General features: G+C 43.0%; 1 protein-coding gene across 2 annotated transcripts; it reads left to right on the top strand.

Moving 5' to 3' along the window:
* Positions 1-1,242: 1,242 nt before the first annotated feature.
* On the top strand, positions 1,243-7,003 carry NR0B1 (nuclear receptor subfamily 0 group B member 1). Of its 2 annotated transcripts, none has more exons than XM_025372770.1 (2): positions 1,243-2,640; positions 6,648-7,003. In XM_025372770.1, the coding sequence occupies exons 1-2, from the start codon at positions 1,473-1,475 to the stop codon at positions 6,890-6,892; spliced, it is 1,413 nt and encodes a 470-aa protein (XP_025228555.1). In that variant the 5' UTR covers positions 1,243-1,472; the 3' UTR covers positions 6,893-7,003. The 2 variants fall into 2 exon arrangements, with proteins under 2 accessions (XP_025228555.1, XP_025228556.1); XM_025372771.1 differs by having other exon boundaries at positions 1,464-2,640; positions 5,610-7,003.
* Positions 7,004-15,135: the final 8,132 nt, after the last annotated feature.

Genomic DNA, 15,135 nt, shown 5'->3' with positions numbered 1-15,135 from the left:
GAAGGAAGGAAGGAAGGAAGGAAGGAAGGAAGGAAGGAAGGAAGGAAGGAAGGAAGGAAGGAAGGAAGGAAGGAAAAAAGCAAAAACAGAAAGAGGGAGGATGGGAGGGAGGGAAAAAGTAAAAATGATTCTACACCAGCTGGTATATACCAATACCCTTCCCTGCCCCATGTCTTCACAGCTGTGTGGCAAGTGAAGACCAATGGATCCAGGCTTCCTGATGCTTGTATTTATCATGATTCACTTAGGAAGGGTGGGGAAAGAAATGCTAATTACACATTTACCAATGGAATACTTTTACAAGGATCAAAATTTCTCGCTGCAGCCATGAAAAAGAATGAGAGCTGGCGGCCATTATCCTTAGCGAAATAACGAGGAAACAGAAAACCAAATTATCACATGTTCTCACTTGTAAGTGGGAGCTAAATAAAGAGATCACATGGACACTAGGAGGGGAACAACAGACACTGGAACCTACTTGAAGGTGGAGGGTGGGAAGAGGGAGAGAATGAGAAAAAATACCTATTGGATACTATATTACCTGGGTGATGAAATAATCTGTACACCAAACCCCCACGACAAGCAATTGACTTATATAACAACCCTGACATATACTCCTGAACCTAAAAGTTAAAAGAAAAAAAAAAAAAAAAACATATACTAAAATGAAAACTATTCTCACTGTAACAATATTATCCCCTCGTGATTATTATATTCCTAAGTTTTAGGCACTTTTACATTCTGCTCGCTGCCCCCAGCTCTCTTAACACAGCATCCAGGACATAGTGGGCGCTTATAAATACTGATGGAATTAAACTGAGCGCTTATGCTAGCATATTTAGACCAGTGCTTTTCAAACGTCAAGGTGCATGTGAATCCCTGGGGACACCGTTAAAATGCAGATTCAGAGTTAGAAAGTCTGGTTGGAGCCTGACATTGGGCATTTCCACCGAGTTCCCATATGATGTTTGTCTATGTTCTGTATTTTTCAAGGTCTCAGAAAATGAGACCTCCCTATCCATATACAAATATGAGTCTCACAAACTGTGAAAATTTAATGAAAGTTTACAAAGAGCATAGAAGTAGATGTTTCCTCTTTTCCCCTACCCTCCCAATAAAGGGAACAAATTAGATGCGAGGGTTCAATGGAAAGAGTTGCAACAGCATCCAGGTGCTCGCTCTCCTCCGGTCTTCCTGAGAGACAGGGAAAGGGGTAATGAGAGGAAGGAGGGAAGTGTCCAGGAGCTCCCACGCTGCTGTTCCTTTTCCATTTTCAGCTTTTAAAGAACACCCGCCCCTTCGAACCACCGAGGTCATGGGCGAATACACCGGAGCGCAGCACCGCGCCCCCTCTGCCCGCCTCCGCGCCCTTGCCCAGACCGAGGCGGCCGACGCGCCTGCGTGCGCGCTAGGTATAAATAGGTCCCAGGAGGCAGCCACTGGGCAGAACCGGGCTGCGGGAGCCGCGGGCCATGGCGGGCGAGAACCACCAGTGGCAGGGCAGCATCCTCTACAACATGCTTATGAGCGCGAAGCAAACGCGCGCGGCTCCTGAGGCTCCAGAGACGCGGCTGGTGGATCAGTGCTGGGGCTGTTCGTGCGGCGATGAGCCCGGGGTGGGCAGAGAGGGGCTGCTGGGCGGGCGGAACGTGTCGCTCCTGTACCGCTGCTGCTTTTGCGGTAAAGACCACCCACGGCAGGGCAGCATCCTCTACAGCATGCTCACGAGCGCAAAGCAAACGTACGCGGCACCGAAGGCGCCCGAGGCGACGCTGGGTCCGTGCTGGGGCTGTTCGTGCGGCTCTGATCCCGGGGTGGGCAGAGCGGGGCTTCCGGGTGGGCGGCCCGTGGCACTCCTGTACCGCTGCTGCTTTTGTGGTGAAGACCACCCGCGGCAGGGCAGCATCCTCTACAGCTTGCTCACTAGCGCAAAGCAAACGCACGTGGCTCCGGCAGCGCCCGAGGCACGGCCAGTGGGCGCGTGGTGGGACCGCTCCTACTTCGCGCAGAGGCCAGGGGTTAGAGAGGCGCTACCAGGCGGGCGGGCCATGGGGCTTCTGTACCGCTGCTGCTTTTGCGGTGAAGACCACCCGCAGCAGGGCAGCACCCTCTACTGCATGCCCACGAGCACAAATCAAGTGCAGGCGGCTCCGGAGGAGCGGCCGAGGGCCCCCTGGTGGGACACCTCCTCTGGTGCGCTGCGGCCAGTGGCGCTCAAGAGTCCACAGGTGGTCTGCGAGGCAGCTTCAGCTGGCCTGTTGAAGACGCTGCGGTTCGTCAAGTACTTGCCCTGCTTCCAGGTGCTGCCCCTGGACCAGCAGCTGGTGCTGGTGCGCAACTGCTGGGCGTCCCTGCTCATGCTTGAGCTGGCCCAGGACCGCTTGCAGTTCGAGACTGTAGAAGTCTCGGAGCCCAGCATGCTGCAGAAGATCCTCACCACCAGGCGGCGGGAGACCGGGGGCGACGAGCCACTGCCCGTGTCCACGCTGCAGCCCCATTTGGCACCGCCGGCGGAGGCCAGGAAGGTGCCCTCCGCCTCCCAGGTCCAAGCCATCAAGTGCTTTCTTTCCAAGTGCTGGAGTCTGAACATCAGTACCAAGGAGTACGCCTACCTCAAGGGGACCGTGCTCTTTAACCCGGGTAAGGGTACTGGCCTTGGGCGCCGGCTTTTCCCAGCTCACAAAAGCATCAGGCAGTGCCTATCTAGGGGCGCGGGCAGTAAGGAGTTTTCAGTGATCAGGAGAGTGTCGGGACAAAGGTGAAGAAATCATGACTAACTCAGCAGAGTTGGGGTGGGGGGCTCCAGGAACCACTTCTCCTGGGTGGGCTGCTGTCAGAAACTCAGCCAAGAGGAGGGGAGTTGTTTGTTTAGGTTTGTACTTAGCTCTTTACACGTTTCTTACTACAGAAAAGTTTGTGCCTTCATGGGAAATGGTTATTCTTTCTTTAGCTTTCTTTGAAGTCCAGAGCATATCTTTTTCTAAAAAAAGTTTTTGCTCACTGAAGATTCTGCGACATCGATTTCTGAAACTCCATTCTGAAATTTACTAGACCCTTTTTTGGGGGGAGGAGATCTATTAAGGCTAGCAAAAAAGGAAACATTTGTTAAAGGGTCCCATAGAGAGACTATTCCCTAGGGACACTGTCAGACAGTACACTGGATGTAGTGTTTCATGGGCCTGCCTCTGAATGGTTATTTGTATGGTCCTAAGCATCTGGACTATCCCTTCCTCCAAATCTCTGTGAAGAATATCAGGTTGGCAAAGGGATAAGAAAAAAAAAAAAGTCACTTTAGGGACTGAGAGCAGGAACACTGTATTTTAGAATTCAAAGAGACTTTAGAGACCTCCTAATCAACCCCCTTTGCTCTGTAACCTTCCCCCACCGCATTTTACTGTGTAGGTGGATGTGTCCCAAGGTCCCAAGTGACCTTACTCCAAAGTAAATGGCTGGTGTGTTGTGGCACCTGAGGGTCCTATCTTCTGGGCCCTGTGGGATGTCGGCTGCACCAAACTTTCAGGTTGTCTGTTGGGTGCAGGACACACTGTCCCACAGGGTGCAACCAAATCACTGGGAGAACATCTCCCTGGACAGCCAGGCACCTTGTCTTGGGTGTTTCTCCCCTACTAGAATCATCTTCAACCAGCGTCCTTTTGAAATGATTGAAGTGGAAAAAAATTTTCCAGGCAACTTGAGTTGGGATAGTTTCCATAATGCTCCTTTTGTATCTTTTTTCCCTGGTGCTGGAATCTTTGATTATGTCCTGGCCCCCTGCCTGGCATTTTTGAGAGTGCATAATATGTATTAATATATTTAATATATATTTAATATATTTGAATTTATTATATGGGATATACAAAAGACAAACAGCAAAGAGAGGCCTCAGTCTCAATAGGCGTTACCTTTCTCCCCAATATAGGTACATTTGAGTTTCAAACACACTCAGCTTAGCTGGTTAAACTCATACTGAGAAAGGATTAGGAAAAGTCAATCAAGAACAAGGAAGAAGTGTGCGCATGTGTGTGTGTGTCTGTGTGTGTGTGTGTGTGTTAAAAGTATATAAAACAGGGTCAAGGGAAAGAGGGAAACTATTGATACTGAAACTAATGGAATGTAAATTTCTGGAAGGTGAGCCCCTTTCACCTTTATATCCCAACAGGATAAGGAACGTAGTGGATGATTAATAATACTAGCTGAAGGAATAAGAAGACTTTTCCAAATTATCTTGAGAATCATCTGTGACCCTTATTATGAATGCAGATTTGCAGACACTGGGCTAGAGCTACTGAATCAGAATCTATAAGGCAGGAGCCTAGAAAGACTTTTATCTACTCCCTCCCACCCCCAACTACACACACACAGGTACTTCTTATGCACAGGCAAGTCTGGAAAACAATGGTATAAGCAAAAAGGTAACATATAATAGACACTGGGGTGAGCTGAGGTCTCTATGTCATGAAACGTGAGGTTTGAACGAATTATTATCCCACCAAATACACACACACACACACACACGCACACTTCTTCCTTGTTCTTGATTGACTTTTCCTAATCCTTTCTCAGTATGAGTTTAACCAGCTAAGCTGAGTGTGTTTGAAACTCAAATGTACCTATATTGGGGAGAAAGGTAATGCCTATTGAGTGTGGCCTCTCTTTGCTGTTTGTCTTTTGTATATCCCATATAATAAATTTAAATATATTAAATATATATTACATATATATTATATATTATATATATATAATATATTAATATATATTAAATATATATTAAATAAATATATATTAAATAAATATATAAATATATATTAAATATATATTAAATAAATATATATTAAATAAATATATAAATATATATTAAATATATGTTAAATATATGTTAAATAAATATATATTAAATAAATATATATTAAATAAATATATATAAATATATATTAAATATATATTAAATATATGTTAAATAAATATATATTAAATAAATATATATAAATATATATTAAATATATATTAAATATATATATGGGTTGTCTTTTGTATATCCCATATAATAAATTTAAATATATATATATATATTGGTTCAAACTTAAGGAGATATAAAACTGTGGAGTCCATTTGCGTTTTCTCTGCCCTGACCTTATTTTGAAGGCCAGTTTGTGTGTGTCTGTGTTGGGGGGAACCACTTGGGTGGGGAGAAGGTAAAGGGGTATATTGTGAACACAGAGAGAAGTAATGTGGCATTCACAAGATGAAGTTTCCACAAGTCATGAATCTAGACCTAGAGAAGCTTCAGATTTCTGGTGGTGTTTCATGCAAGCCTCTTCCTACTTTCGTCGACGGAATTCAAACAAAACGAAATTGGGTCTTAAGCCTGGATCTCAAGTGGTAGGTAGTAGGGGATGATAATGTGTGAACTAGGGTAATCAGAATTGGAATATGGATTAAAATTCTTGCTTTAATTTTGTTCTTATTTTATTTATGAGATTTGATATTTGCCTGTAATAGGAGTGCCTCTCGCCTATTACCATTAATATATTTTTTTAAGAACACCGGTTCTGCTGCTCTGTGATGATTGGCATGGTGTTTTTAAAATACTTTTCCATTGAATTTTTTAGGAAAAGGGAAGGAAAATGATTACAATCATCATTAGCATCATTTAAACCAAGTGGTCAACTGCTAATTACTTGAATACAAGTTAAAGAACTTTGCAATGATATTATTATCATGGAAGATCAAAGGACCTTCAAAAGCAGCCTCCTCTTATTACTTTCCTTATAAAAACTTACATGCTCTTAAACTTTCCTGCATTGTATTTCATTCACTTTTACTTAGGTATCACACTATACTGCAAAAGGTCATGTGTTTTCCATTACAAAAGTTATTTTTGAATCATGGTGCAATTCGTGATGTTTTCATGTTTACTTTTTAAACTTTTAATGACTATAAGAATGTTCAAAAACTTCTTACTCTGATATTTTTGAAAAGAGCCTTTTCGAATATTCATAAGAATCATTCTTTTATTTTTTTCAAAACCTTCCCCGATACAGAAATCATGGTACAATGAGCTAAGTGGCTATTGTTAGCTTTCAAATTATTCGGGGCCTCTAGACTAATATTGGCCTGCAGCCAAAGAGGTAAAATGAAACTGTGTGTCAAAGTTTGTGGCTGTGAAGTTTACCACCATTGGCTGAACGATCAGTATAATGGTGGGAAGTTCAAAGAAGAATGGTAAAAGCATTTGTCATCTGGCAACGCTTCTTGTTTCTCATGGCTTGTTTCTCATAGGTAAAGTGCCCACCTCTTGAAATATCATGAACTTCTTCATATTTGCATAGAAAGTGAACTGGAGTGATGATCCATTAAACTATATTCTACGGTCATATTAAATTGTGTGCATTTGTTGGCTCATGACCAGTGTATTTGCAAACGTGTGCATACAAACATAGTGAATATTAAGTAAGAGTGATCACATGATGTTTCATTCTTGGACATGTTGCTTCTGAAAACTTAGACTGGTTTGGCATTTTACCCTTTTAACCAGGAAGCTTGGGGTCTTTTTTAATTGGGACGAAACAGAAATGGGCATTTTTAAAAAGCTATCTAAGGACTCTGTGGTGAGCTGTTTTATAACAAAGAGATTTTTCTCCCTCCAGACGTGCCGGGCCTGCAGTGCGTGAAGTACATTCAGGGACTCCAGTGGGGAACTCAGCAGATACTCAGTGAACACGCCAGGATGACGCACCAAGGGCCCCATGACAGATTCATCGAACTGAATAGTACCCTTTTCCTGCTGAGATTCATCAATGCCAATGTCATTGCTGAACTGTTCTTCAGGCCCATCATTGGCACAGTCAGCATGGATGATATGATGCTGGAAATGCTTTGTACAAAGTTGTAAAGGCCTGTGGGCCACACAAATGCAGTAGTGCAGTTCACCATGAGGGAAGAATAAAGAGCTGTGGGCAAAAGAGTGTAAAATATTTTAAAATAAACTTTCTTATTATTTTTACATGCAGAGTATTTTGTATTCAATTAAAGAAATACTTTTATTCCAGACAGTTATAAATTTCTCTGTTCCATAGTTAAAGAAGACATTTCCCAACAGGTAACATACCTCTGTACATCTTTTTAAAAATAGCAGGGTACTACTATAATAAGCTGTTTTCACAAGTGTAGCAATTTCAGGGAACCTACTCAAATCAAATTTGTACATATTGTTATAATAAATGTTAAGGTCTTAACCATTAACTTGATTGAAAAAGGTTTCAGCAGGGTTTAAGTAAGGCTTCAAAAACTATTAAAACTAGCCAACATAAGCAAAAAGTATCTTTGGAAGTAACATCATGACATTGAATGTAATTATGTGCCAGTATCAGTGGCAGGTCACTTTGCTCTATCTTCATTTCCACTTCCATCAGCTGTATGGAAGACTGCGTTTGCATCCAACTGGAGTCAAGAAGCAATCTGTAATTATAAAGACACGTGGAAGTGAAAGAGATTTTCAGCTTTTTGGGGTATCTTTTTTGTGCACAGTTATGGATTTAAAGTTTCACAAGGAACATACATTCTATAACGAGGGGTTATAGTTCCAGAAAGCTCAACATCATTACGAAACCACTAATTATGCTTCATCTTTTAGATACATTATGTTTGTAACTGGTATATTGAACAAGCATGGCATGAAATCATAAAGCAACTTTATTGTTGACTCCTGCTGCCCCTTTAATTATCATCCATAGAACTGGTTTTTCTTTGTCTCCAGATAAAATTTAGGCTACTATATGTCTATTTGTTTATGGGCAATAAATTGCCTGTTATTAATGAGTATATCTAGTCTAGGGTAATAACCCATTGCAGGAAGTCTTAAACTTCCTTTTGTGCAGACCCCCTTTGGCAGTCTGTTGAATCCTATGGACATTTTGTCGAAATCAGGCTCTCAGAGGAATGCAGTAGGGCTGAAGAAAGCGTCATGATAGTCACAGCACACACACACACACACACACACACACACACACACACACATAATCCCTGAGGGCTCATGTGGTCCCCTGGAAACAAAGAGTTAAAAATGTTAGGGCACCCCAGCAGGATATGCATCGGTCAGGCAGCCCCCAGTGTGGCCTCCCACCGAGGTGCCTCCTGCCCCAAGGTATTCAGTCCAGTGAAAGTAATTCAGTTCAGCCCCTGGTTTTAGAGGGGCTGCCTGGGGCTGTCAGTCTCAAATAGTTCTGTCACTGACACTACTTCATCTGCCTGGTGAGTGTAGATGGCATCTGGACACGTTCTGCGGGGACATGCAGTGGAAGCTGGCCCTCTGCTGCCAGCTTATAGTCACCCTGTCCCGTGCCATCTAGGCTCAGCCCTTGGTCTGAGTCCAAAGTGCCTGCAGCACTTGCAAAAGCAGCGCAAGAGTTTTCTTCGAAAAGAGGGGAAAGCTTCCAGAAGCAGTTCCAGAAAGCAAAAATCATTAATGCCCTAATGCCCTACCTCCTCCCCTGAGCCTTCCCTGGTGTCAGGGTTGTTTTTCTCGACTGTTACAAAATCAATGTGTCCCATTCAATAATCCCAGCTTTGCAAATTTTCCTAATCACTTCTGTTTTCACCCAGACCTTCTGGAAGGATTGTGTGTAAGGGGGACAGTAGCATTATCACAGAGTAACGTTTTAATACAACTTAACCAGAAGGACACTTCATGTTCAGGAAGCGGTCAGGGCAAAATCCTGATTTTCAATATTTTTTCAAAATGGGTTTACATACCATCCCCCATGCCTTTTTCCGTGATCATTTATTTAGTGAACACCTAGCAAAAATCAATCCTTTTCTGAGGACGCTGCATTGGATGATCAAACTGCCTTACTAAGGTGTGTACAACAGGAGAAAGGCAAGGGAAGTAAAGGCAGGCTATCAGTCCATTGTTGCAAACTGCAACTAACCTGGAAAGTGGAACATAAGTCAATAGCCATGAGACGTCCCTGAGAGTCTGATCTATCAGGGGTGGGCAGAGGGGTCACATACCCTGTGGTGTGCCCCTTCCTAAATTGCAGCCTTCGGCTAGAATCACAAGTTAGGAACGCAATCAGGCTCTTGTAACCCATATCAGAAATATCGAGTCCATCAGCAGCTCCATTTCTAATGGTCCCATCAGAGAACAAGCCTTTTTCTCTAGGGCATCTGCAGGTGACCCAGATGGTCAGCTATCATCCATGATGTTTTATAGCTGTGACCCCGCAGGGATGTCTTAGATTTGCGGCAGTTCCAGAGACTGAGCTCTGTTCATTGAGCTTGTGTGGACTTTCAGTTCAGCACAGCTCAGTGCTGAAACTGAAACAGGCTATAACCGGCAGTATCAGGTTTCAGTCAGGTCCAGGGAATTAGGATCTGTGAATTCAGTATTCAAAAAAGCTAGAGGCTTTTCTTCAGCAGCAGCAGCAAAGCTAAGACGCTGTAGGCCAGATACCTGTGTTTCAAGTCCAAGTAACAGGCAAGGCTGTTCCTAAGGACTTTTTACCCTGTTAGGCCAGATTGTTCAAACTGACCCATGCAAAAATATGCATGTCAGGCTAGAAAATCATCAGCCTCTAAGGGTCAGAAATCTGATTTAACAAGAGCTTATTGGCAAAGGAAACAAAACCCCACAACTCCCTAACCCCTGAAACCTGCTTTGAAAACCCCAAAAGCGTGTCTTCATTTGGAGATTGGCTCCCTTTTCCAGAGGCTCCAGTAGGCATAATTTTGGCAAATAAAATAAAATAAATTATCCGTTACTGAGCCTTGTTTCCAATACCAAGAGTATAAATTCCAATCTGCCCACCTGTGGCAAAAAAGCAAGGGAGCTGTGTTTCATTAACACTTTTTTTTTCCTTTGCAGCTTTTCCTGATTGAGATGACCCTTCTAGCATTTATGAAATTATAAGCACATAACATTGCACATCAATTTTCATCAGACATCCACATGCAATAGCCACAAATGCAAAGCTGTGAATTAAAATTCCTGTTTTTTTCTTATTACGAGTTTACTAAAATCCCTAGCAGTAAATTTTCCATTTACAGAGTTCACATCACAGCTGCCAGGAGAACCCAGCTGGGATGGAAGGGAAAGGGAGGGGAGCAGCAGCAGCCAGGCTGGAGAAATAGCTAAGTGGGTTTCCCTCTCTTCCTTCTTCCCTCCCTCCCTCCCTTCCTCCCTTGCTCCCTTTCTCCCTCCTTTCCTCTCTTCCTCCCTTCCTCCCTTCCTCCCTTCCTCCCCTTCTCCCTTTCTCCCTTGCTCCCTTTCTCCCTCCTTTCCTCTCTTCCTCCCTTCCTCCCTTTCTCCCTTCCTCCCTTTCTCCCTTTCTCCCTTCCTCCCTTTATCTCTCCCTTTCTCTCTTCCTTCCTTTCTTCCTTCCCTCCCTCCCTCTCTCTCTCTCTCTCTCTCTCTTTCTTTCTTTCTCCTCTGCTTTATCTAAATCCTTGCTCCAGCCCTGGAAACAGACTTAATTCTTTTTTTCTCTCTACTTGGAGGAGAGAACAACTACAAAGTACATTTTATGATATTTGGCACATCCAAAGCCCATTGTACAGAATGTTTGGGCCCTTTTTCCTCCTGCGAGGGTGTTAGGGAGGGGGAGAGACTACAAAAAAACAAAGCTATCATCACCTAGGCTATGTTACTATTTCCTATCCCACCTCGCCCCACTTACTTCAGCAGAGCCAACTCTGTATGGTCAAAAGCACCTAGCAGATCCAGAGAGCCAGCCCTCCTGGGATGAATCTACCCTTTCCAAATTCAATAGGTAACTTTTTACCTCTGATCACAGACAGCAGCTCAGTTGCTGTTTCATATTATGGTTAACTCCATAGCCACCCAAGTACCAGGGTTTCATAATTCCCTGCCCTTCTCTCTTTCTTTTCCCCAAATAATACTGCAGCTAGATTTCAGTGAATTGAGGTCATTCTAGCAAATCTCACCACTGCCACTATTGTGTCGTTGTTCCCAAGACCACTCTCGTATTCAGATATTTGCTAAAACGTCTCACAGCACTCCACAGGTACTTGTACTCACAGTTGTACATTATGGTGATATACTAAGAGTATAAGGCTGGGTCATAGGGAGAAAACACACAGGCCTCCATATGCAGGCCACTTTACAGTCTCTTCCTCCCATGAGGGGTCACAAAGGATATACTCTTTCCCCAGCAATAAAAACTCAGCCACATGTGTGTGATTATTTCTGCTCAGGGAAACCCTTTTTAGATTCCACCCTTAGGGCTTTTATAGAGAGCTGGTCACGTAGGTACCCTCTACCTAGCACGTACCAAAATTCCAGACACACAAAAAGGAAGTAGGTGCTCGGTATGAACTATGTTGTTTGCACAAACTGTCCAGGCACAGTGAGTCGCCCCTATGAGTTAGGGAAGGTTGAGAACACTCTCAAAATTGAAGTTCCCAGATGCCAGCCAAAAACTAACCTTCTGAGCAGGCCATCCTAAGGATAGCAGTCTCAGACCTACTACGTTAACTCTTTTCTGCACAGGTACTGCCAATATTACTGTGTCGTGTTGCCTGCATTCATAATTAAAGGAGAGGCTACATTTCAGTTAGAAGCCCATGAAGACATATGCGTAACTATTTTTTTCCCATTCAAGTTCTTGAAACCCCTGATTTCTATCCACAGGCTTCTCAAAGCCAGGGGTTCATTGATTATTGACTCAGTTCCTCTGAAAGTTAATAGCTAAATTTTTCCCAGTCTGAGACATTCCCACTTTAACTGCCTACAGTGGGACAGAGGGGGCTTCTAATCTCTCCTCACTTTGCACTTCTAGTCCTACTTCCATATCTTGTTACTTACATTTGCAGATACCCACAGGGTTGGAAGGTATCAAGGAGAAAGAGGCAAGGGGAACAGAAGAGTTCTTACCTCACTGATGCTGATCTTGTAGTTTTCTCTGGTCTGGCCATGACAAGTGTTTAAAGTTGTCTCTTCTCATGGGTGCTTTCAGAGATAATTTGGAGATCTTCCTCTACACTCCTTCACCCTAGATCTCTTGGGATCTCTCTCCAGAAACTCCTTCTATACCACTAGTTTATATCTCCTTCCTCAGTCCCCAGACATCTGTCTCTCTCTCTCTCTCTCTCTCTCTCTCTCTCTCTCTCTCTCTCTCTCACTCCTTTCTACTGGGTCTTTTAGCTTTTCTAGGCAAGTCTTTTGGATAAGATGTAAGATAAACCTGTGACAGCATGAATGTGTTCTCTCTCTCTCTCTCTTTTCCCCCTTCTTGAAAACAGTGCTTGTTTTTGCTTTGCCAAGTATTGAGTGTAGGCTGCTCAACCCGCCACATATTCTTCTTCTCCCATTCTGTGCTCTGCCTAGCCTGTTTATTGCCCTTTAGATTTCCAGGTGAGAGTTGGCCACTAACTCATTATGTCCCCCAAACTGCAGAGGACACACATTAGCTTTTTAAAGTCCTTCTGCGGAGTTCGGTTCAAAGGAGAAGTACCTCCATCACTCCACCTTGTGTGCCCTTAGCACACAAATGGCTTTCTCAAACATTCCTTTCCCGTTTCAACTTCGAATCATTTTATTAACTTGATGAGGGATTAAGAATCATGCAAACTTGACGGTTCTTGCATCGTGATTTCAAACCTCTATTGGCATCTTGTTTTCTTTGTGCCTTTAGAAGAAACTTGCAACAGGCTCTTATTTGTAACATGCAGTTACTAATGTGCATTCATTAATATCCTTTTCCGAAATGGTTGAACCTGTTATTGTTATGTAAGTCCAATGAGGGTATTTTTTTTGGCATACATGATGGTGTCAATCTTTGCCTTAATTGTATTCAATTTGACCCTCACCTTCTTCTCTTTCATTTTTCTGTATATTTTTCTCTTATAAAATAATGAGAGAAAAGTACAACAAACTATAAATATTTTACCAACAGTGCTATGGGCAAATTAGGATGGCAAAACTTTGAAAATGCAACTCTTGGCTGGCAGGCAGCACCATCATGAGAAAGCTCCAAATGTTTTCTCATCAGGTAATAGATGAAAGTCTATATTCAGCACAGGACAGGCAGTTCTGGGATCCCAGTAGTATAATTCTGAAAGGTGTTGATACTATCTGTAAAGGTTAATTTGATTTACAATATTCTTCTTTTAAACTGTTAGTACCAACAGAAAGGTTCACACATTAGTCAGAATTACTAAATTAGATATTCTTCCTTCTTTCTTTTCAAATAATACTGGTCACCAAGAAGAGGTGAACTGAAGAAATGGGAGTTTGTATCTACTGAGAGGGGAGAGAACTTTTGGATTGTCCTTGTCAGGGAATTTTGATCCGGATGTATGAGGTTGGTGGAATGATGGCGGTGGGGTTGCAAGTAAGAGGGCCTGATAATAGGTAGAAGAAGATCTTCAGAGAGAAGCCACGAGAACTTAAACCCTTACTTAGAAATTCTGTCTGGGCCGGATGCAGTGGCTCACGCATGTAATCCCAGCACTTTGGGAGGCTGAGGAGGGTGGATCACCTGAGGTCAGGATTTCGAGACCAGCTTGACCAACATGGTGAAACCCCATCTCTACTGAAAATACAAAAACTAGCCGGGCATGGTGGCAGACACCTGTAATCCCAGCTACTAGGGAGGCTGAGGCAGGAGAATCACTTGAATCCGGGAGGTGGAGGTTGCAGTGAGCCGAGATCACGCCACTGCACTTCAGTCTGGGTGACAGAGCGAGATTCCGTTTCAAAAAAAAAGAAAGAAAATGAAATTCTGTCTGGATGATTGCAGTTGCCTCGCTTGTGCTGCCCTTTTTCTGTCATTTGTTGATGGTGCCTCCCATAGCATTATAATTTCTTTTCATGTTAACTCATTTTCATCTTGCACTTAGATGATGTATGTGAAATATAGCCACTAAAATGAAGGTGAGTGAGATAGTGCTCTGAAGCCATTTAAACGTTCTTTAAAATTGTACACTTAGGCATCATCACAATCAGTCAATAAGTTGCGTGTATGACGGAAAGACACTACCAGTTAGCCTTTTAAAGTAATAATATCTGAGAGTCGACCATATGTTTATCTATTTAGTTATATAGACTTCCTACTGATCAGTAGTGCTGAATTATACTTGATTTTTCCCTTATAGTCATAGTCATGGACTTTTGTATGAGTAAACGGTGATGTCCAACCATGAACCTGATTTTTTAGGTCAGAGAGCCTCCTCATGAAAACATATGTTCAATTTTGGAGTGGAAGACTTATATGGTCTGGCTCTGTGTCCCCACCCAAATCTCATCTTGAATTATAACCAGAATCGTAATCCTCACGTGTTGGGGGAGGGACCTCATGGGAGGTGATTGAATCAAGGGGGTGGTCCACCCATGCTGTTCTTGTGAGTGAGTTCTCATGAGATTCGATGATTTTAGAAGGGGCTCTTCCCCCTTTCTCTGCAGCTCTATCTTCTGCTGCCTTGTGAAGAAGGACGTGTTTGCTTCCCCTTCCACCATGAGAGTAAGTTTTCTGAGGTCCCCCCAGCATGCAGAACTGTGAGTCAATTAAACCTCATTCCTTTATAAATTACCCAGTCTCAAGTATCTCTTTACAGCAATATGAAAACAGACCAATACAAAGAACAAAAGTTCCCACAGATATTTTAAGAATATTTGAAGTGATTGGAAAAAGATGCAGGGTGGTCTACAGAAAACAAAATATAAAAGTAAGTAGAACAAAATGGAAGGTAGCAACTAGCAGAGGGTGGGGGATGAAATAAATGGAAAAGGAAACAAAGTTGTTATAATGTAAAATAAGTGGCCAGGCGTGGTGGCTCACTCCTTAATCCCGACACTTTGGGAGGCTGAGGCAGACGTATCACTGGAGGTCAGGAGTTCGAGACCGGCCTGGCCAACATGGTGAAACCCCATCACCCATAGTCCCAGCTACTCGGGAGTCTGAGGCAGGAGAATCGCTTGAATCTGGGAGGCGGAGATTGCAGTGAGCTGAGATCACACCACTACACTCCAGCCTGGGTGACAGAGCGAGACTCTGTCTCAAATAAAATAAAATAAAAGTGTCTGATTTACCTAAAATAGTCTACATTATTACATTGTTTTACTCCTAATACATAGATCTAAAAATCCATGGTGTATTCAAGTAAAAAATCATGATGTAT

Source organism: Theropithecus gelada, chromosome X (genome assembly GCF_003255815.1).
Source record: "Theropithecus gelada isolate Dixy chromosome X, Tgel_1.0, whole genome shotgun sequence".
In the NCBI taxonomy this organism is placed as follows: Eukaryota; Metazoa; Chordata; class Mammalia; order Primates; family Cercopithecidae; genus Theropithecus; species Theropithecus gelada.
This window is presented reverse-complemented; position numbering and strand designations above follow the sequence as displayed.